Source organism: Danio rerio, chromosome 15 (assembly GCF_049306965.1).
Source record: "Danio rerio strain Tuebingen ecotype United States chromosome 15, GRCz12tu, whole genome shotgun sequence".
Lineage (NCBI taxonomy): Eukaryota > Metazoa > Chordata > Actinopteri > Cypriniformes > Danionidae > Danio > Danio rerio.
Genome location: NC_133190.1, coordinates 47,238,618 through 47,262,593, shown reverse-complemented (window position 1 = coordinate 47,262,593; position 23,976 = coordinate 47,238,618). Strand labels below are relative to the sequence as shown.

General features: G+C 37.7%; 1 protein-coding gene across 5 annotated transcripts in view; it reads right to left on the bottom strand.

The window, feature by feature from the left end:
• msantd4 (Myb/SANT-like DNA-binding domain containing 4 with coiled-coils) overlaps nt 1–23,976 on the bottom strand; it is a 79,635-nt gene that overhangs the window by 8,670 nt on the left and 46,989 nt on the right. For 2 of the 5 annotated variants that reach the window (XR_012391101.1, XM_073924102.1), the window contains exons 2-3: nt 16,807–17,389; nt 14,308–15,089 (exon numbers count right to left, since the gene is read on the bottom strand). Coding sequence is in view for 3 of the 5 variants with exons in the window: in XM_073924102.1 (XP_073780203.1) it covers nt 14,328–15,089; nt 16,807–17,286 (1,242 nt within the window). In the remaining 2 variants the exon portion in view is untranslated. Of the gene's footprint in view, nt 1–1,221; nt 6,317–14,307; nt 15,090–16,806; nt 17,390–23,872; nt 23,932–23,976 lie in introns of those variants that run through there. The other 3 variants (XM_073924100.1, XR_012391100.1, XM_073924101.1) reach the window with 3 other exon arrangements.

Sequence of the window (23,976 nt, the reverse complement as noted above, 5' to 3'; positions counted from 1 at the left end):
ACATCAAATCGATTAGCATTTTTAACGTTTTTGACGTCATTGTTAGATGTCAATTTGATAGCGTTGTGACATCAAGGCAGTCAATTGACAGAATCGATTTGTATTTTTGACGCCAAAGTTAGATGTCAATCTGATGACTTTTTTACCAAGGTAGACTATTAACGTCAAATCTATTTGCATTTTTGATGGCAATGTTAGATGTAAATTTAATGGTGTTTTGACATCAGTGTAGTCAATTGACATCAAATCAATTAGCATTTTTGACATGTTTTTGATCTCATTATTAAATGTCAATTGACAACCTTGATGTTATAATGGCATTAAATTTACGTCAAATTGATTTGCATTTTTGACGTCAATGTTAGATGTTAATCTAATGCCTTTTTAACATCAAGGTAGTGACTTGACATTAAATCGATTTGCATTTTTGACGTGTTTTTGATGCCATTATTAGATGTCAATTGACAACCCTGATGTTAAAACGCCATCAAATTCACATCAAATCGTTACGCACTTTTTAATTGACGCTAAATTCAGATATCAATCTGATGCTGTTTTAACATCAAGGTATTCAAATGACATCAAATCGATTTGCGTTTTTTACGTTTTTGACGTCAATGTTAGATGTAGATTTGATGGCGTGTGACATCAAGACAGTCAATTGACATGAAATCGATTTGTATTTTTGACATGTTTTTTGACGCCAGTGTTAGATGTCAACCTGATGTTGTTTTAACATCAAAGTAGTCAATTTACGTCAATCAATTTGCATTAAGAAAGTGATTTTTTTACGCCAATGTTAGATGTAAATTAAAGGTATCAAAACAGCATCAATGTCAGGATGTCAAATAGACATCAAGGTCTTGACATTGTTTAATGTGCCATGCTGGGAAGGTTTGGCGATATCGTATTGTTTGCAATACACTGATATAAGCCAGATTTCATTTTGGATTTCAAATCAAATCAGCTGTTATAAAAACAATATTTACTAAAGCATCAAAATAAATGCTATTTTTGATCAAACACTGCTGCCTTAATTAGCAACAGACAATCAAAATAAGATAACAAAATAATAAAATTTACGAACAGATAATAAAATAAAAGAGTTTATATGAAAATACTATAAAAACTGACTCCCCCCAGACCTATTATAGAAATAATTGTAAAAGCAACTAGTTTAGATAATCACATTTTTTCTTTTCAACAGTGCAACTCAAACCATTGAATTTCTTTAAACTCTTTATTTTGTTGTGCTTTTCCACATCAGGAACATTTAAGACAAACACACACACAAACCGTTATCATATTGCACATACAGTACAATAAAACACACCTTTCCTAAGTCCACCAACAGCACCAGCTCACAAAAAACTAAACATCCATGAATCCTTTTGTCCTTAAACAACACCACCTTCATCTGAGCATGAAAACATATTCAACAGAGGAAAACAGCTTCACAGACAACAGAGAACATGGCACCAAATAGCTTTGGTTTTCCACTTCATCAGAGAAATGCAAAGAGAAGCTGTACTGAAGCGTAAGGCCTGATTTACACACTTCATCTGTGCTGAGAGAGAAATGAAGTCATTTCAGAGTTACTATTGTAAGTGCTAACAGTAGAATAGAGAATTATCAGCTCAATGGAAATACGTGACAGCCTACATGTTTGCGAAACATAAAATACATTTTTTACGGCAAAGTTTTGTTGCAAGTTTCAGATGATAAATCCACTAGAGGGCGCTGTCTACATTTTTGCGAATCTGAAACAAAGTTTATTTAGAGTACGCTTCATTGCAGGTTTCAGATGATAAATCCACTAGAGGATGCCGTTGACATGTTTGCGAATCTGAAATAAGTTAATTTGGGTATGCTTCACTGCATGTTTGAGATAAATCCACTAGAGGGCGCTGTCTACATGTATGCAAATCTGAAATACGTTTATTTATGGTACACTTCATTGCAGGTTTCAGATGATAAATCCACTAAAGGGCGGCCTCTACATTTTCGCAAATCTGAAATACGTTTATTTAGAGTACGCTTCATTGCAGGTTTCAGATGATAAATCCACTAGAAGGCGCTGTCTACATTTTCGCAAATCTGAAATGCGTATATTTTGGTATGCTTTACTGCACATTTCAGATAATAAATCCACTAGAGGATGCAGTCTACATTTTTGCAAATCTGAAATGCGTATTTAGGTATGCTTCATAGAAGGTTTGACATAAATCCACTAGAGGGCGCCGTCTACATGTTTGCGAATCTGAAATACGTTTATTTAGAGTACGCTTCATTGCAGTTTAGAGATGATAAATCCACTAGAGGGCGCTGTTTACATTTTCGCAAATCTGAAATACGTTTATTTAGAGTACGCTTCATTGCAGGTTTCAGATGATAAATACACTAGAGGGCGCTGCCTACATTTTTGCAAATTTGAAACACGTTTATTTAGGTATGCTTCATTTCAGGTTTCAGATGATACATCCAGTAGAGGGCGCCATCTACATTTTCGCAAATCTGAAATACGTTTATATAGAGTACGCTTTATTGCAGGTTTCAGATGATAAATCCACTAGAGGGCGCTGTCTACATTTTTGCAAATCTGAAATGCTTATTTAGGTATGCTTCATTGCAGGTTTCACATAAACAGACTAGAGGGCGCCGTCTACATTTTTGCAAATCTGAAATGCATATATTTTGGTATGCTTTACTGTACATTTTAGATAATAAATCCACTAGAGGATGCCGTTGACATGTTTGCGAATCTGAAATAAGTTCATTTAGGGTATGCTTCAATGCATGTTTGAGATAAATCCACTAGAGGGCGCTGTCTACATGTATGCAAATCTGAAATACGTTTATTTATGGTACGCTTCATTGCAGGTTTCAGATGATAAATCCACTAAAGGGCGGCCTCTACATTTTCGCAAATCTGAAATACGTTTATTTAGAGTACACTTCATTGCAGGTTTCAGATGATAAATCCACTAGAAGGCGCTGTCTACATTTTCGCAAATCTGAAATGCACATATTTTGGTATGCTTTACTGCACATTTCAGATGATAAATCCACTAGAGGATGCCGTTGACATGTTTGCGAATCTGAAATAAGTTAATTTAGGGTATGCTTCACTGCATGTTTGAGATAAATCCACTAGAGGGCGCTGTCCACATGTGTGCAAATCTGAAATACGTTTATTTATGGTACGCTTCATTGCAAGTTTCAACTGATTAATCCACTAGAGGGTGCAGTCTACATTTTTGCAAATCTGAAATGCGTATTTATGTATGCTTCATAGAAGGTTTGACATAAATCCACTAGAGGGCGCCGTCTACATGTTTGCGAATCTGAAAAAAAGTTTATTTAGAGTACGCTTCATTGCAGTTTAGAGATGATAAATCCACTAGAGGGCGCTGTTTACATTTTCGCAAATCTGAAATACGTTTATTTAGAGTACGCTTCATTGCAGGTTTCAGATGATAAATCCACTAGAGGGCGCTGCCTACATTTTTGCAAATTTGAAACACGTTTATTTAGGTATGCTTCATTTCAGGTTTCAGATGATACATCCAGTAGAGGGCGCCGTCTACATTTTCGCAAATCTGAAATACGTTTATATAGAGTACGCTTTATTGCAGGTTTCAGATGATAAATCCACTAGAGGGCGCTGTCTACATTTTTGCAAATCTGAAATGCTTATTTAGGTATGCTTCATTGCAGGTTTCACATAAACAGACTAGAGGGCGCCATCTACATTTTCGCAAATCTGAAATGCATATATTTTGGTATGCTTTACTGCACATTTCAGATAATAAATCCACTAGAGGATGCCATTGACATGTTTGCGAATCTGAAATAAGTTCATTTAGGGTATGCTTCACTGCATGTTTGAGATAAATCCACTAGAGGGCGCTGTCTACATGTATGCAAATTTGAAGTACGTTTATTTATGGTACGCCTCATTGCAGGTTTCAGATAATAGACACTAGAGGGCGCTGTCTACATTTAAATCGAATCTGAAATACGTTTATTTAGATATGCTTCATTGCAGGTTTCAACTGATAAATCCACTAGAGGGCGCTGTCTACATTTTTGAAAATCTGAAATGTATATATTTTGGTACGCTTCATTGCAGATTTTACATAATAAATTCACTAGAGGGTGTTGTCCACACGTTTGCGAATCTAGAATAAGTTTATTCAGGGTATGCTTTTTTGCAGGTTTCAGCTGATAAAACCACTAGAGGGCGCTGTCTACTTGTTTGAAAATCCAAAATGTTTATTTATGGTACGCTTCAGTGCAGGTTTCAGATGATAAATTCACTAGAGGGCACTGTCTACATTTTTGCAGATTGGAAATACGTTGTTCAAGGTACATTTAATTGCAAGTTTCAGATGTCATATTTACTAGAGTGCGCTATCTACATTTTTGCTAATCTGAAATGTTACTAATGGTGCGTTTTTTTTGTACGTTTCAGATACATGTCCTTTTTGTACATGTTCAGAGCTTGTCATACAGGTCACTGACCTAAACCCTGCGCTAAACCCAACTAATAGTGTTTTCAAATCAAACATAAGATGAAAGTGCACTGCGACCACGTAGTTTTACCTTGATTTTGATGCATGACAAGTATAACACTATACAAAGTGAGCTACCAAGCAAACTGACCAAGCCAGAATCATCCGCATGGATATAGACAGATGAAGCAAACATATTTGATTACAAAACATAGACAGAGATTAGTTTTCTTGTAGTATTGATTTTGTGTTGTGCAAAGAACTGTATGAAAATAACCTTTATTTGTCGATAATACAAAACTGTGAATATCATTAGTGTGAAAAGGAACAACAGTTGTTGCCGTCATACTGCCCCTAGTGTTCACTTTACCTAGAAACTGCAGTCAAACGAATATGTTTAAGTTAAAGTTTCACATAAATGTAGGCTGAAGCATCTATTTCCAAAGAGTTGGTGTTGCTCTAATAAAGTGATAGTTTACCCAAAATTTGTGGTTTTAAACCTTAGGGAGCATCCTTCTTCCATCAAACACACACAAAAATTCTATTTTGAATAGCATTTGAGATTCGTAGTAGGAAAAACTATATGGAAGTCGATTGCTACTGGTTTCCAACATTCTTAAAACTATCTTCTTTTGTGTTCGACAGATGAAAGAAACTCAAAGGTTTGGAACAAGTTGAGGGAGAGTAAAGGGCCTACTCACACTATGCTATCCGTACCGTGCCCAGGCTCGTTTCCCGGATTGTTTGAGAAGTGTGAGTGCGCTGAATCGGGCTCAGGCACAGTTCACTTGTGTGTGAGTGCATAACACGCCAAACTGAAACTGAAAGCGAGACGTGACTTTTAAGGGACTGTTTCATATGGATTTATTAATCATTCTTATTGTTCTGTGAACGCAAACTGTCATAGTTTATTAACGACGCAAACCCCTCACTGCACGACAGCTACACCTTCAGCAAACCTCCTAATTTCTGCAGCACGAGGACTTTATGGTTGTTTATGAGCGCCAAAAGTGGCGGATCTGTTCGGCGAAATATCTGACTGCGTGTCACCGCATCCTAAAGCGATAACTGAAGAAATCTCCACTGTGCTGAGCGAGAGCTCTTCTGACCATCGCATCATCGATGACGTAAGTGTGCCCAGGCCCGATTGTAATGTGAGTGCGGGCCGTCGGGTAAGACGGGAGGGGGGACAAGCATGCTTTGGCCCGGATCGAGGCAACTGTAGTGCGAGTGCGGCCTAAATGTTTTGTACTGTCCCTTTAACAGCCATAATTATGACAATAGGATTGAGCTAATGGCATTGTCATGAAACGTACCAAAAATGAACCACATTCACAGCCAGATGTTAATTAAAACGCTAGTAAATACAGGTGTAAATGAGGCTGTGTTTGCACCAGTAAAACCTAGTTTTTCCACTGAAAAAAACACATAATACGGAATTAACACAGAAAAGCTCATTTACACACACACTCGAATGAAACTTCCAAGGTAATGGACGACATTTAAACATCTCTTGAGCTCAAACATTAAGGTCACAGGTTCGATTGAACAGCATGAAACGATAAATAAACACCTCTATCTATCTTCTTCAATGCTATGTAAGTTGCTTTGGATAAGACACATAAATGTAAACGCAACCAGCAATTTCACGACTACAGAAACAGACGCTGTAGAAAACCAATCTGCACTTCTGGGATCATCATATAACCACCAAACACACACACAAACACACTCATAAACACACACTCATAAACATGGACTACATTCACATTACAGGCCTTCATGATGAAATCCCACAAAGCCTGTGAAGAGAAATGAAATAATCAAACGCACTTAAAGGGATAGTTCACACAAAAATCATAATTTACTCATCCTTAACTTACAATCAAGTTGTTTGACTTTGTGTATTCAAAAGAAGATGTTTTGAAAAATGTTGGGAATCCGTAACCATTGACTACCATAGTATTTGTTAATCCTACTATGATTGCTAATGGTTACAACCTTTAGTTGTAGTTTAAAACATTCTTCTAAATATCTTCTTTTGTGTTCAACTTATTTCAAATGACCATAAAAACTTCATCCGTGGTCTATTTTGTTGTAATTAATTTACAAAAAAAGACTGGAGTAAACACTAAGAGTGAAGACTGAACTTATTGTATTTTATTGTACATATAAAGTACAATAAAATACATTTCAAAAATATGCTCATACAGAAAACAGGTTGCTTATAGCAATATTTGACTTTTTCCTAAAGTATTTATTTTATATTCTTGAAAACAAAACCTAAGCACAGTATGTACAATAAAACTACCAATAAAACTTCCACCTGATGTGTTGTATTGAAATAAAACTGCAAAAACAGCCATTTAAAATTTTAAATCATCCCATTTCTTCATTACACTAAAGACTGGAGTAATGATGCTGACAATTCACATTCACAGCATCACAGAAATTAATTGGCAAGTTCCAAAATTCTTCAAAACATCTTAAATTGTGTTCTACTGAAAAAAAAAGAAACTCACAAAAAGGCATGGGACGATGACCATTTTCAGGGTATACCGCTGTTTGGAAAATCAAGGTTTTAAAACCGCCAACATTTTCTGTAAAACCGTTGCTAAGGTATGTGTAAGATTTTTAATTACATTTTTTGTTTTTGTCTTTTAGGACAACAGTATGCCCAGCAGAAAAGAAAATCCAAAGATGCAGTTTTAAATTGTAAAAAAATAAATAAATAAAATAGGTGTTTTTAGGTGTCTATGATTTATTTGAATTATATAGCCTTATGTGTTTACTGCTCCAAAAAATCTAATCTTTTTTTTTTTAATTTAATATATAGTTTTTAAAGGGGAAAAAGTTTTTTTTTTACCCAGACAATTAAAAGAATATATTTTAGAGCAGTAATCACAATACTATGACACCGTGATATTTTTTTTATCCAAGGTTATCATACCGTCAGAATCTTATACCGGCCTATGCCTTCTCCCAAACACTTGATGGTGAGTAAATAATGAATAAATGTGTATATTTGGGTGAACTATCCCTTTAAGAAATGCTGTTAATTAACTGTCACAATGCAAAGGAACATAACGAACAACTGTTTAAAAAAAATGAAACAGATACAAAAATACCACTTTCAGTTCGTCTACTTCAGAATATCACACATATATATAATTCAAGAAGCAACTTGCCGTTCGTTTGTAAAATAACTGTAATTTACAGTAAATTCTGGATTACATTTAAATATGATGAATGATTTACTTTATTTTGCTTGGTTCACGTTCATGTCTGAGTGTGAATAAGCGAAACTCAGTTCGAGCACCTCAGTTTTTGCAAACACATTTATCTGTGTTCAGTTTAGCTTATTTAAAAAGACATTAAGGGAAATGAAAACCTGATTGTTTCAAAATAAAAGCCAGGCCTCTTTTTTTTTGCATATATGAACGTACAGTTGAAGACAAAATTATTCTAATTATTATTAATTACTTCATTCATTTATTTTATTTTCGGCTTTGTCCCTTTATTAATCAGGGGTCGCCGCAGAGGAATGAACCGCCAACTTATCCGTCATATGTTTTACAGTGGATGCCCTTCCAGCTGCAACCCATCACTGGGAAACATCCATACACACTCATTCACACATACATTTATGACAATTTAGCCTACCCAATTCCGCTATACCACATGTCTTTGGACTGTAGGTGAAACCGGAGCAACCGGAGGAAACCCACGCAAACACGGGGAGAACATGCAAACTCCACACAGAAACGCCAACTGATCCAGCCGAGGCTCGAACCAGAGACCTTCTTGCTGTGAGGCAAATGTGCTACCACCGTGCAGCCCTATTATTAATTACATTTTTTAATTAATTTTTAAATATGTCTTAAGCAGATACTGAATTTTGGTTCGAATCGGTATTTTAATGTTAAAAACGTCCATTTCCGGCTAACATTTGAGCGCAGTTGAGTGTGTTCTTAACCACCGCTGATTTGCTATTGTGTTCACATGCTCAACAGAAATGACTGTGATTGGCCATGAAGGTCATCAGCAGTGTTGGGGGTAACGAATTACAAGTAATGCAAGTTACCTAATAGTATTACTTTTGTCTTTTGTAAGTAATGAGTAAAGTAACGCATTACTTTTCAAAAATAAGTAATAATATTTGAGTTACTTCTAAAAAAATATAAAGCAAGTAACTTTTTAGTTCTTTTAATTCGCTTTTAAAAAGTTGCTAAATTAAAATGAACGTGGTCACGTTGAATCACACACAATGAGGGAATGCAGGAACAGGGAGAAACCAAGATAGCAGAGCCTTACATTTCTGTGATTGAAGTGTTCTCATGATTTTGAACACACTGGAGAAAAAGGAAAAGAGGATTATCTGAATGGACAGTGAATAAAAATATAGCAAACAGAGTGCTTTAAACTTTCATTAATCCGTATATAAGGCAAGTAGAGCTCCGTGGTCAGGAAGTTCTCAAAACTTTATCCTACCTTAATTATTATTATTATTATTTTTTTTTTAAGGTAAATGTAGGTGTAGTTTATACAGTGTGTTGTTAATAGCAGAGCTCCTCTATTTTAATAAAGTAGGAAAAAACACCTTAAGTTCTGAAAGTAATCAAGCCTCAGCCAGGTCAGAAAAAGCAACGCAAAAATAACTCAAAAGTAATTTAATGCATTACTTATCATAAAAAGTAAAATAGTAACACAACTAGTACCTTTTTTGGGGAGTAACTCAATATTGTAATGCATTACTTTCTAAAGTAACTTACCCCAACACTGATCATCAGTTCACTGCTGTTCACTGAGTGCAAACACAGATACAGTGACACTGGAGCGTTTCAAAGCTGAGATGATCAGCTGGTGTGCCTGAGGTGAATCGACTGATCTTCTCGGCTTTTAAACGCTCCAGTGTCTCTGTAACTGTGGCTTCGTCTAAAATCGCGTCCTTCCATACTATATAGTACGCGAAAAACAGTATGCGAGTCGAGTAGCATGTCCAAATTCATAGAATTCGAAAAGCAGTGTGTGAGAAGTACCCCGACGATCTACTACTTGTGGCGAGATTCTGAAGTGCACATCCAATGCTACGCTATCTAATGATTAGGCCCACATGGAATCTGCGCACGTAGAATTCCGCAGATTTTTAGCCCATCATTAATTCTGTATATTTACTTGTGTAAATGTGTGTAAATTTATGTTTATTCCGTTTTTAAATTAATTTCAGTAATATTATTGACTGATATGAAAATATTTAGATTATTTTTTTACAATATAGTATGTAAAGTAAAAGTGTATGTCTTTTAGAAGATATATTATATGAGAGACTTGCTTTGTTTACCAAATAAAGTGGATCTATTTGGATTTGCATTGTAAACATTAAATATAAGTTACAAAGATATTACTTTTTCTTCATATATTAAGGTTTTAGTTATGATACTCCCAAAATAATTCAGCATAAATCTGCAGATTTCTTTTACCAAAATTCTGCGCAGAAATATCTGCAGATTCCGTCTGGCCCTACCTATGATGAATCGCAAGAGAATTCATGAATGGGAGTGAAGCGGACACGGGTAGGTCATGTGATCATAACAAAATGGCAAACGTAGTACATTCAAGTTCCATTCATACTTCTCACATTTATTCTGTATAGAACGCACTATTCTAATGGTCGAGTACTACGTTCAAATTAAAATGCAGTACCCACTGAGTAGTAGGCGATTTCGAACGCAACCCATGTTTACACTCGGTGAACAGCGGTGAACTGATGACCTTCACGGCCAATCACTGTCATTTCTGTTGAGCACGTGAACAATTGCGAATCAGCGGTTTTTAAGAACGTGCTCCACAGCGCTAAAATGTTGGCGAGACGTTTTTAAAACTTCAGTACCAATTGATACAGAAATTCAGAATCATGACACCCCACCGCAACCTCACGGCAATTCGTAACTTTTTATTCGTATGAATTCGAACGATCTAATTCGTACAATTTAGTACGATTTGCTCATCACCCAATGACGGTTGGGGTTGGGTGCCACGCCTCCTTTTTAAAATAATTTTCGTATGACTGAACTCGTACGAATTAGCCACTAAACTGACAAAACGTAAAATACTTACGCTTCTTCGTCAGATTAGGCTGGACAACCCTATTTCCAAGTGATGTTTGTCAGAGCAAGAACGCTTTTCAAATTATTGACCTTAATTTTTTTCTTCTGGAGAACATCATGTTTTTCTTTTTTTTTTGTTTGAATGAAATCAAAATAATTTAAAGAGCTAATTAAGGTCAATATTACTAGCCCCTTTAAGATTTCTTCGTTTTGGAGTGTCTACAGAACAAACCACTGTTATGCTATGACTAGCCTAATTAAGCTAGTTAAGCCTTTAAATGTAGCTTTAAGCTGAATACTAGTATCTTGAAAAATATCAAATATTATGTGCTGTCATCATGGTAGAGATAAAATTAATCAGTTATTAGAAAAGAGTTATTAAAACTATTATGTTTAGAAATGTGTTGAATAAAGTCTCTCTGTTAAACAGCACATAAAAGAATAAAAATTTGACAGGAAGGCTGATAATTTTGTCTTTAACCATATACATCATTAACAGGAACAACTAACTTCACCATACATTCACATTTACACTGATTCCACATAAACGAGGCCCTGGATTTTCATAGTGAATGCAGTTACTTATAAGAGCCCTTTAACATACAATCCAACTCTTTTTAGCTCTTTTTTACTCTGCACATTAAACACAGTATGGTAACAACGTACATACACACATCTTGTGAAAAGATAATCAGGAGTATCAGTACTTTTTTTTCAGTAAGTGAAAAGTACATCTACTACTGCACACATTTAATGAACACGAACACTTTTCTCAACCTAATCAGTATTAAATGATAGTTTTGCATGAACAGAAGGCAATCATGTGGGCTGACCTGATCTGTAGATACAGCTAGAAATGCATCACTTACTGAGGACACCTCAATAAATCCTGTTTACCATAGATATCCAGTCATTTCAGAGGGAAAAATCTATTATATATAATACAAAATTAAACTGGGTTGTTTTTAGAGAGACAAACACTAAAAATGTGTTGATTTTTGCACTTAATAGCATAATAAATAATATTTTTCCAGGCACATTTTTCCGGCAACAATTTTAAAATTTTAGCATTAGTTTAGTAATAAAAAATCTGACTGAAATAAACAAAAATATAATTAATATAATTAAATTTTAGTGAATGAAGGAAGATGTAAATTTTGTGTTATTTAAGTGCTATTATAGTGAATACGATGAAAAATGATTAGCATTTTAGTAAAATTAGCATTTTAATCTTACAAAGTGTCACTGAAGCAACAATTAAGTTTGATTATTTCTGATTATTATTTTTAAGTAATTTTCTTTTAGATTTGCATCAATAACTGATAACAATTTGTATGTTTTATTTATAGTAAACCATGGACCCTTTTCACATTTACGGGTTTCTCAGAAAAAGAAGTCGAAATAAACTTAAAGTCCTGTGAACGGGAGAGTACAACAAATCTTTTTTTTTTGTATTCCTATTTGCTCGAATAATAAAAAAAAAAACCTCTGCGAGGGTGAAAGACGCTGCATTAGAAACTTTTGTCCTTTGGTGCAAAGATGATTTAATAAAAAATATAGCTTTATAAACGTACACTAATTAAAAAATAAATTAATTAAAAATTAAAAATCAAGATATTAAAACTTGATCAGGGTGAGGCCAAGCTGGAACGCTCACTCTGATCCCCCTGGCTCTGAAATGGTTGGGGAAATTCCAAACTGAACCAAAACAAACTATTACAATTGGCTTAAAGCTGGTTTATACTTCTGCGTCGAGTGATCGGCGTGACCCAAGGCACCTGCCTTGCGAGTAGCCGTGTATTTATACTTCTGCGAGCTGCTTGTGTTGCTCTGCAATAACACTTCCAAAACACTAGCTACTTTTGAGTTCCTCTGTGTCGAGTTTCTTTGCAGGCGTTTCGTTTTTTCTAAACATTACCTTAATGTACAAGTAGCTAAAACTCGCTCATTCAGAGGCAGGAACTGGCGGACGTGCAACAACTTTAGTTATAAGGTAAACACAAAACGAAAGTTTCCGTCTGGAGCTCCTTTACAGGACTCGACACTTGTTCTCGCTCCATCGGGCTCACAGCTCTCGGCACCGCCCACACTCATCAGCACTACCAAGTTGACCAATCACAGTGATTGTGGTATGCATTGTTGCGCCGTGTAGTTACATTGTTTGAGGGGTGCGTGTCAGCGTCAGCCACGGCAAGGGCGATGGAACCGCGTGCGCTTGACGCAGAAGTATAAAACAGACTTTAAGATTGGCAATGAAAATTCGGGAAATGCGTACACCAGCAGAACCTGGGAATATAAATAAGAAGATATTAAAAACCTTCAAGATGCTGATGACCGTCAAACACATTATAACCATCTTGTGAAAAGGGTCCATAGCAAAACAGAAAACAATAACAAAAATAAGTTGAGAATTTTTCTGGAACATTCAGAAATAAGTCCACATCCGTCTTTTCTATAAAATCCTTGCATTTATTATCAACCTTTTTGTTTTAAATGTATGCCAATCATCTTCCCCTTTAATTAAAGTACAAAAGAACACACTTAAAGAGGAAATGAAGCACTCAGTCAAGTTTACATTTATTTTATAACCTGGATTCTGCTTTAATGAAAGTACATTAAACAAACTCAACTAACATAACTATTTTGAAGAAAAGGATGTGTTTTACTATAGATTTTAGAGCTATCTTGCAATATTGCTTTGTTGACGTCAGAGGTTTGGTTCCATTCCCTCAACTGAACAGATACAGTGAAAGTAATGGACTGAACAACCTAATTTAACACAATGCGTGAAGTTGTGGGAGTGGAGCTGGTGCAAATACAAGCATCAAAGTTGTGTCTAGTATATAAAAATATACATTTATTCTATTTTTCTTTTAATTATCAATTGTTTGATGCACTTTGGTCCTCTCTCTGTACTGCGCTGCCTGACTGGCTGGCTGTGTGGGCTTCAACAAGGTTTGGTGCCCGGCGTAATAAGAGCAGGTACTTTCTTTTTCACTACTACAGCCCCCACCTCTATTCGTGTTCAAACCAAATTAAGATCAGCGCAGTTTTTCATATTACAGGTTTTTATTTCTTTTATACAGAAGGTTGAGAGATTGACTTGATAAGAAAATATGTCTTGATATGTTCCACACAGTCGTGATTTTAATCGTCGTGTTTTAATAGTTGCATTAACCTGAATGTAAATCCTCTTGTCTGGCAGCGCTGGACCAGCATGAGAGAGTGGACCAAAGTGCATCAAACAAACGGTATTTAAAAAGAAAAATAGAAAACTTATTAATATTTGTTATATATTAAACACAAATTTGATGCTTGTATTTGCACAAGCTCTGCAATGAACGTCCATGAACTGACGCATTGTTAAATTAGGATGTCCAGTCTCTGTGTTAAGCCACTTTCACTGTATCTGTTCACCTGAGGGAACGGAACAAAGCCTGTGACGTCAGACACAGCGATATTCCAAGATGGTGGTGCCCTTTCGCTAAAAACTATAGTACAACATGTCCTTTTCTTCAAAATGGTTACATTAATTGAGTTTGTTTAATTTATTTTCATTAAAGTGTAAAGCAATTTATAAAATAATGTAAACTTGACTGAGTGCTTCACTTCCACTTTAATTTCCCCCACAGAAATGAATGGGTAACTACGGCACCCTTGTTTTTTTTTTTCCTCATACCTCCTACCTAACTGCATTGGTGTAGTTTCACGAGTGCAGCACCATCTGCTGTCCGTCTTTTTGCAGCTGCAGCCTCTCTTTCTCCACCTGCAGGCGCTCCTTCTCAATCTGCAGCCGGCCCGACTCAAACTTAAAGAACTGCAGTCTCTCCTTTTCCAGCAGGAGGCGCTCTTTCTCCAACTTCAGCTTCTCCGCCTCTAAATCCACCACCATTGGCCAAACTAGCTTCCTGTCCTTCTCTCCATCCAATGAGGACGACGAGGGGGCGGAGGATGAAGTGGTGGGCGTGGCTATAGATGTCGAGGGGGCAGGGCTCTGTTGGAGAGGCGTGTTTTGATGTAAAACAAGTCTCAGACGCTCTCGCTCCACCTGTAGACGCTCTTTCTCTAACTGCAGCCGCTCCCGCTCCACCTCGCCCTGCCGCAGTCTCTCCTTCTCCACCAGGAGGCGCTCTTTCTCCACCTGCAGCCGTTCTGACTCCACCTGTAGTCGGTGTTTCTCTAGGTCCAATCGCTGCCTTTCTAGCGCCACCAGCAGGCTTGTGGTCTCTCCTCCAGCGATGCCCAATCCAGCTACACCCATGCCGGTTACTCCACCCATTCCGAGTCCCAGGTCTCGGCCTGCAGTCTGGCCTGATGTGGGTTTGGTGGAGCTCAGGACACCGAATTCATCAATATGAGCAAAGACCTCAGGAACTCGGCCCTCGCGGTCCATATCAGGGAGGATGGAGGGAAAACAGTCCTCCTCATCGTCGTCACCCTCCACACCTTCTCCAACGTCAGCCTCCAACTGCAGAGATTTGCATTTAGACACACAAGAAGAGCAGGAATCATGAAGGGGATTTTAGTAAAAACTAGTTTAAAGGTAAAATTTTGACCCTTGTGTATTGTCAGAGACTATAGAATAGAGGTCTGCATTCCCGCGGCTGTCCCGCGGGCGCCGCGGGACCCGACCAGATTACTGCGGCGCGGGAATAAATTTCCGAATAAATCGCGGGAGCGGTCGGTAACGGGTTTAATTTGGGATGGGAGCGGGCTGTCTAGCAATATCGCGGATATTGCTATGCGAATGAGAGAGAGAAAGAGAGAGAGCTTTGCCTGTGTGTGTGTATGATAGGGCGTGCGCGCGCAAATGAGAGAGAGAGAGAGAGAGCTTTCCAAGATAGCAAAATACACTCGGGCCAGTTCCGGCTAGATTCTTGCCTGCCGGAGACTTACCACTCGGCCCGGCTCCGGCTGCCGGACTCGCTGCCCGATTCCGGCCGAATCAATCGGGCCAGATGCGGCGGCTGTGAGCGAGCCGACGCTGCAGCATCCGCGCTGGAATCGGCCCGAGAGTAATGTGCGCTGCGGTCTGGAGCTGGCGCGACTCAGTATTTATATACCTTTATATAAAACCTTTTGGTATTACATTGGTACTTGATACATGGTATTACAACCCTTTGAGTTGATATAACAGCAAACGCCTGTGTGTCTGCTTGGTGCTTGTGTGTGTGTTAGTGTGCGCGCGCGTATGAGAGAGAGAGAGAGCTTTGTCTGTGTGTGTGCTTGGTGCTTTGTGTGTGTGTTTATACAGACAGCTTGGCTGTCTGGACTGTATAGCTGGGTGATTTTCGGTTTTGTTCTCCCCCGCTCTTTAGCGGGATTGGTCGCGGCGGGCAGAAAACGGGGCGGGTCGGGCAGCGGGACAACAAATTCTTAATATAAGCGGGAGCGGTCGGGTTCGGGCTAAAACCTGGCGGGTACGGGCGGGAGCGGGATTCAAAATTTAGTCCCGCGCAGATCTCTACTATAGAATACACAAGATATGTCACTCGTATAGCTCTGAATAGGGAAAAGTGTAACGGTCAATATGGATAATGAAGCCCCGCCTACCAGTACAGAAGCCAATCATCAATCGCTATAGAACAGGGGTGTCCAAACTCGGTCCTGGAGAGTTTAATTCCAACCCTAATCAAACACACCTGAACCAGCTAATCAAGCTCTTTCCCGCCTTGAAATACTGACAGCCCCGCCCTTAAGGACTGACATCCATGCCATAAATCAGGGGCATCTCAATCTCAGTCCTGGAGTTCCATTGTCCAGCAGATTTTAGCTCCAACCTCAATCAGACACACCTGGGCTAGCTGATCAAGCTCTTACTAGGCTTTCTAGAAACATCCTTGCTGGTGTGTTGAGACAAATTGGAGCTAAAATCTACACTAAACCTCCAGGACCGAGTTTGAGAACCCCTGTCCTAAATCAATGACAACCACGCCCAAAATGACTGATAGCCCCGCCCTAAAAGGCTGACAGCTCCGCCCTAAAGGCATTCCATGTGACCAGATGTGAAGAAAAGTAATTTCGATGGACAGAGAATGTTATGATACTTAATTAAAGATTCAAATAAATCTTTAGAAAATAAGGATACAGCATTTAAAACACACACTACTGTATATATATCAAAATACAGAGTAAATTTAGATTTCATTCCAACTTTAAATGCATCATCTGCACCCAGAACGTACCCTGTAGCTGCTGGCCTCGTCGTCCTCCATCTTGACTCCAGGAGTGTGTGTGCTGGGCTCTCCTAGATCTGTCAGGTCCTGCCAGTCGCACGAGGAGTCTTTCGGAAAGCCACTGAGGTCAAGCGACTGGTCACCGCCGCCCAGAGAAGCGTCATTATCAGGAGACGACGGCTCAAACTCCTGCTTTAATCCTGATGCCAGTTCAGCCTGCAGCTGCTTCCTCTTCATGAGCGCTCGCCAGTCCAGGTATCGCCTCTTGACCTCGGCTGCCGTGCGCAGCTCTCCTTCGCCCAGCGCGTTCACACTGTCCGCCACCTCCTCCCACGCGCGCCGCTTCAGCTCGTTGATGGCCATGTTCTGCTGGCGAGAGAACAGAATCTCGCGCCGCTTGTGGATCTCGCGGATCAGAGTTTGAGTTTCCTTCACGCTGTAGTTGCTCTTCCTTTTCCTCTTCAGGTGCTTCATCTGCAGGAAGTCCATGCTGGAGACGGTCAACCGCTGACAAACGCTGAACGGCTTCTGTCACTCCAGACTAATCCTCAAGCTCATGCTGACAGACGTTTAGAGCTGAAATGCTGATCTCCTGCAACAAACACACACACACACACACACACACACACAGAATACAATATTGAAATTATTAGCCCACCTGAATTATTAGCCTTAACGAAGAGAACAGAACACATTTTTAATGTGTTTTTTTTCAACACATTTCTAAACATAATAGTTTTAATAACGCATTTCTAATAACTGATTTATTTTATCTTTGCCATGATGACAGTAAATAATATTTGACTAGATATTCTTCAAGACACTTCTATACAGCTTAAAGTGACATTTAAAGGCTTAACTAGGTTAATTAGGCAGGTTAAGATAATTAGGCAAGTCATGGTATAAGAGTGGTTTGTTCTGTAGACAATCCAAAACAAATATTGCTCAAGGGGGCTAATAATATTGACCTTCAAATGTTTTTTATTTTATTTTATTAAAACAGCTTGAATTCTAGCCAAAATAAAACAAGTAAGACTTTCTCCAGAAGAAAAAATATCAGAAATACTGTGAAAAATTCCTTGGCCTGTTAAACATCATTCATTTGTAAGAGGCTAAGTTATCATATGCATTTGTTTATATGGAAAAAAAACAAGTCTTTTTGACTCAAGAAGGTCCATACTGAGGGTGCTTTCACACCTGTGAATGGATTCAGTTGTTCCGAAACAGAGATTACAATTGTTACATTGCTGCTCTTTACTCTTGGAGCGGTTCGCTTTCACACTGCAAAGTTTCTAATCGGACCAAAAGAGCTAAAACAAGTCACCTGCGAGTAAACTCTCCTCACATTGGTCAGAGTGTCAGGGTTTATTTTGCAGCGTCCCGCTCAGCTGTCAGGAGAGGTGGTGGTTTGATGGTGATTGACAGGGTGCGCGCGCGACGTGTCTGAGGAGAGATGCGGTGGGGAGGGGTGAGAAGGGTGCGCGACGTAGCCTATTTGAGGACCGGGAGGGAGACGCGAGATTACCGGGAGATCATCACTCGTTTGCGGGCATCCGGAGACTCGCGAAACTTCCCGCCCTACTCATAATTCTCTCTTCATATAGCCGTATGCCTATTACATATCCATAAAACACTGTGATATAACCGCGCTCGGATCGGATCGCTTTCTCACTGCAATCGAACCGTTCCAGGGTTCGTTTCAATCGAGCCGAGACCACCTCATTCAAGCGATCTCGGATCGATTACTTTGGCGTGGAATAGAGCGCGATTGCCCTGTTCACATATGCCAAACGAACCGCGCTAACTGGGCAATCGAGACACGTTCCGAAACAAAAGTGTAGGTGTGAAAGCACCCTAACTCTAAAGGATACTGATAAGATCAGGGCCTGATATGTGGACGATACAATGGGCCTGATATGTGGATGATGTGGTCATATGTTGATTGGTCAGTTTGAATGTCTCAGCATTTGGGCTGTAGTCACATGGTCAAGAAAGATACAAAATAGGTTTAAAACTCTGCTCTTTCTCTTTTCCTGGCCTGTCTTTTCCTGCTCTGCTCCTCTCCTCCTCTGGAGTCTTCTCTGACTCTACTGCAATCAGGCTAACTTCTGGGCCTGCTCTCTTTGTCCCCCCCCCCAAATTACATTTAAGCTGGGTACAATGAATATCATATGTTTTATCATTTCATATTTTATCATTTTATACACTCATTTTGTAATTAATTCAGTTGTAACCATACCGAATTACTGTCATTAATACTTTTCATTTTTAAGTATTTGTGAATTACTTTTGATTAAGCATCAACATTAAATTGTTCCATATTGCAATACAATACAATCACATAATATCAATGCTCTCCCACATTTATAGCTATTAATACTGCCCTTATTTCCATTTTTGGTATGAGATTGCAGAAGAATGGTTTGACTAGAAATGTACAGTTTTTTGCCATCATGCTGATGCTTTTTAGTCACTCGGCAGAACTATAGTTCGAACCGCTGTGGTTAAAACCCATTCTTACATATTCATTCATTTTTTTTTCAGCTTAGTCCCTTTATTAAGGGGCCGCCACAGCAGAATGAACCACCAACTATTCCAGCATATGTTTTACACAGCAGATGCCCTTCTATTTGCAACCCAATACTGGGAAACACCCATTCACTCATACTCATACAATACGGCCAATTGAGTCCATCAAATTCCCCTATAGCACATGTGTTTGGACTGTGGGGGAAACCGGAGCACCCGGAGGAAACCCACGCGAACACGAGGAGAACATGCAAACTGGTCGCTCAAACCAGTGACCTTCTTGCTGTGAGGCGATTGTGCTACCCACTGCACCACTGTGATACCTCTGTTAAACATCAATTTGGAAACATTTGAAAAGTGAAAAAAAATTCCCTACAGCACCTGCACGTGTCTTCATATGTCATCGCGATCTCTTGCTTCATATGAGATCAGAAGATCATAACTGCTGTAGTTATTCCAGTTTTGTTATTTTTTTGTATTTATCTTCAGGACATCACTGAAGGCAACAATATCATGTTATCATAACGATATAATGTGGCAATAAGATCATAACTGTACTGTGTATTTACACTGTGACCCTTTTCATCCATGTAAACACACGAAAACAACATAAACATTATAGCAGACACTGTATACAGCTAGTTTCCAGTTACTAGACTTTTCTGACAGGGGATTCGAGAGTCATCGAGTGACAGAATGTTGTGGGACTGCTGCACAGGATTTATTAAGGATTATAGATAGCAAAATTTTGCCGTTTTGTGTATAGATGGTGTATTCTGGACAATTTTCAAACCTGTCGGTTTCGAGTGTGGTACTAACAAATCTCTGTTTCAAGGGGTATCTAGCTCTTCCCCTTAGCCCTACGCCTTCAAGCTAAAGAGGATTGGGAAGAGCTAAGGGGTAGAATTGATATTGGGCCTTAATATTGGGATGCTTTTTTTATTAAATTAAATTTTTTTATTAAATTTTATACTTGTCTCTTTCATTCCTGTTTATGTAAAGTACTTTGAATTATCACTGTGTGTGAAATGTGCTATATAAATAAACTTGCCTCGCCTAATATTTGTGAAAAATAAAAAATACTGTCATGATTCTCTGGTGAATAGAAAAGCTAAAAAAATTAACATTTATTGCTACAATTTCATTGAATACACATATTTTTTTAACCGCATTGAATATCCTGTGCAGAGCTCGAAATTGCGACAATTTCATATGCGCCCGAAATTTAAGCTATGCGACCTAATAATATATATTTATTTATATATATTTATTTATATAATAATATATATATATTTATTCGTGCGACTGCATATAATGGTTGTAGTGCGACCTGTTTTTTTTTTTTTTTTCTAAAAACGTGGTAAAATCGGTCTTTCCTGCGGCTATATTGGTTCATATGAGCTGTCAATCACTCAAGACTTTCCGCTGTCAGACGACAGGGTGGGAGCTTTTGTGACCGCGGGGAATGCAAACGGCTGAAGAGTGAAAAGTACACTGAATCTCGATGCGTTGCATGCACTGCGGGTTCAGGCAACACAATCTCACGGCAATTCGTAACTTTTTCATACGTTTCCTCGTGAGATCAGGCTGCAACAGCGTAAATGTCCGCTAAAACACCATCGCCAAAGAAGCTCGCCTTTACTGAGTTTACACTGATGCAGGTTATAATAAAGAACAGTATTGCGCCGGTGGTCATCGGGAGAATCCTGCTCTGCCCCCCTCATATTGGGCCGGCCGACTCGCATGCTTTTCCACAAACACAGACAAATGTAATTCAGCGCGTAACGAGGCTGAGCATTAAAACGACACGAACCGAAACCAAAACTTTTAAAAGTGAGACTTTTCTTCCTTTCTTTTGTCCGTTCTTTCTTGAGGTGTACATTATTTTCCTATTTAATTACTGATGACTGCTTTGCAGCTTTCAGCATTGAATTGAATGATTTATTATAATATTTTGTTTGTTTTGTAGCAGAAATATTATTTATTAAATTGGCATGCATATAAAAACAATAGTACAAAATAAATATTTCTTACTACAATGCTTCATTTGTGTTTGATACAAACCATCAATTTATTTTTCATAAAGTAACAGTAGGACTTTATATAGCAGATAACTTAAATTAAAGCACATTCAAGGCAGCATGATGATGAGAAATATAATTCATTATTAGTATTATTGTCATCATCATCATCATCGTCATTATTATTATTTTATAATTATTCAACATTCATGTTGGAATTATTGCACAAATATTAAGTCATCACAGCATTAGTTAGATAGTTGTTTCTGGGTTTTGTTAGTCCCAATTGATGTTGTTTTCAAATACAATAAATCCCTTAATATACAACTTGTCAAATATATCATTCATTTTTGGTGGGTGAGCTTAAATTTTTCTGGTGCTCCTAAATTTTTTCTGGTGCTTCTAAATATTTCAGGTTGGGAGCACCGGTGCTACCAAATAAGAAAGTTAATTTCGAGCCCTGCTGTGTAAACCCATTTTAGGTTTTTGATAAAAACTATAGGCTTAAATTATGTGTGATTTATTTTTTAAAGAAATAACACCCATAATTGTTAGCAAATTACACAAAATATATATATATATATATATATATATATATATATATATATATATATATATATATATATATATATATATATGTATGTATTAAACATTAAAGTAGAAAGCATTGCTTATTCTTGCTGTGTTTGTTTTATTTACAAGTGAAAAAAAAATACAAAACATTTTTATGTAGCAACTTTCGAAATACACACTTGCTATAGACCAGGGGTGCCCAAACTTTTTCTTAGAAAGGGCCAAAAACCCAACTTGATTTAGGGCTGTGGGCCAAACTGCACTGTAAAAAATGTAGGGTTCCACACATCTCATTCAGGTTGGCCCAACACAAATCGATTAATTTAACACATTTAATTGAATAAAACATAAAACAATTAAGTCGTCCAAAAAAAAAATCTCAAGAATTGTGTTGTATGAGCAAAAATAGGTTGAATAAGCAGCAAATTACATTGAAGTTGCCATGGGTAATTTTAAAATATATTTTATATTATTAATGAATTAATAGATTTAATCATATTAAATGATGCAATGGAATTTTTTATTCAACTCATTAAAATAAAAAACAACTCCTTTTTTAACACAATAGATATCAATGCTGAATACACTAATAAAGCTGCACCTGACTCTGCCGTCTTCTCCGTTGTCTTCTATTTGTCAGTGACAGTGTATTTTTTAAAATCTGATTCATTTACGTTTAATTTAAACATTATTTTCAGTTTGCTTTTTGTAGCTCAACAATAATACAAACTACCACCACAATAAAAAAAAAAAATCTTTTTAGATTGGATGGAAGGCCAAACTAAAGGTTACCAATAGCCAACTTTAGCCCGCGGGCCCTAGTTTTGATAGAGGTAAAGTTGGTTCCATATTCACAAATTCATTCATTTAGAAGTCTCTGTATTGTTTACCATATTACTTTGAATATTCGATTGGAATTAGCATGCAAGTGTGACTTGAAGACAACAATAACACTGTTTATTTGACAGTGAACTATGTTGTACTTTGATAGTCATTGGCTGCTAATTTGATTTCGCTATTTAGAGTTTGCAAATAATACTTTTATGAAATTACATTATTAAGGGGAAAGTCAGATTGTGCGAATATAAAACCAACTTTACCTCTATCTTATTTTGGCATCTCTGCTGTAGACCATTTCAGTGTGGTAGTGTCATTGGCCCTTGAACATTTCCTTCTTGTTATCACAATATTTTATAACTGTAACAAGAGGCAATTCAATCATATCTTCACGTTAATGCAGCTATCATAACATTATTAATCTATATGTAGACCTTTTGAACTCTCTGAAGCTATGGGTATAAAAAATGTAACAGGAAATACATTAGGACCGTTGTATTGTTTACATTCCTCAAAATGGTCAATATTGAAACCGTGGTCTCACTGCCATAATAATATATATTTTTTAAACCCCAGATGGATTTGGAAAGATTCTAATAATGTTTTAAGACAATGTATTATGATTTAACAAGCAACATTACTAATTTAACAAAAGCACCTTGGAAATATATTTTTTGCTCGTTTCATTGTAAATTAATGGTATTTTTGAAGCAAGAAGGAATGTAATCATGTAAATATTGTGATAAATGAAGATTATAAATATGCAGTTACGTTATAATACACAATATTAGTTTTTATAAAGGAAGTAATTGTACTAGTAACAGCGATTTTGGTCAAAGCTATAATAGCAGGTATATTTTGTCAAGTACATCAACATTTAGCACAAATATTAGGATTATATCGTTAAAATAAATCTTGATAGCATCACACCAGACATAAACACAACAGCACGGCTATTATTTTTGGCAGTTCGTTTATAAACATGTCGACAGAAACGGCTTCCGCAGGCACCGTGTTACACATACACCCTTCTTAACATGGCGTGAAATAAATACCAAAATGAATAACAGCAAATAGAGACACGGATATTCGATTTATTTACTCGAAACACTCACCGGTGGAGAAAAGCATCATCCACTCATCCACACGCGTCCCGCCCCGCCTCCACGGCGCCGCCGAACTCTGCCGAACACTTCCGACAACGCACGAATCCCCAGCG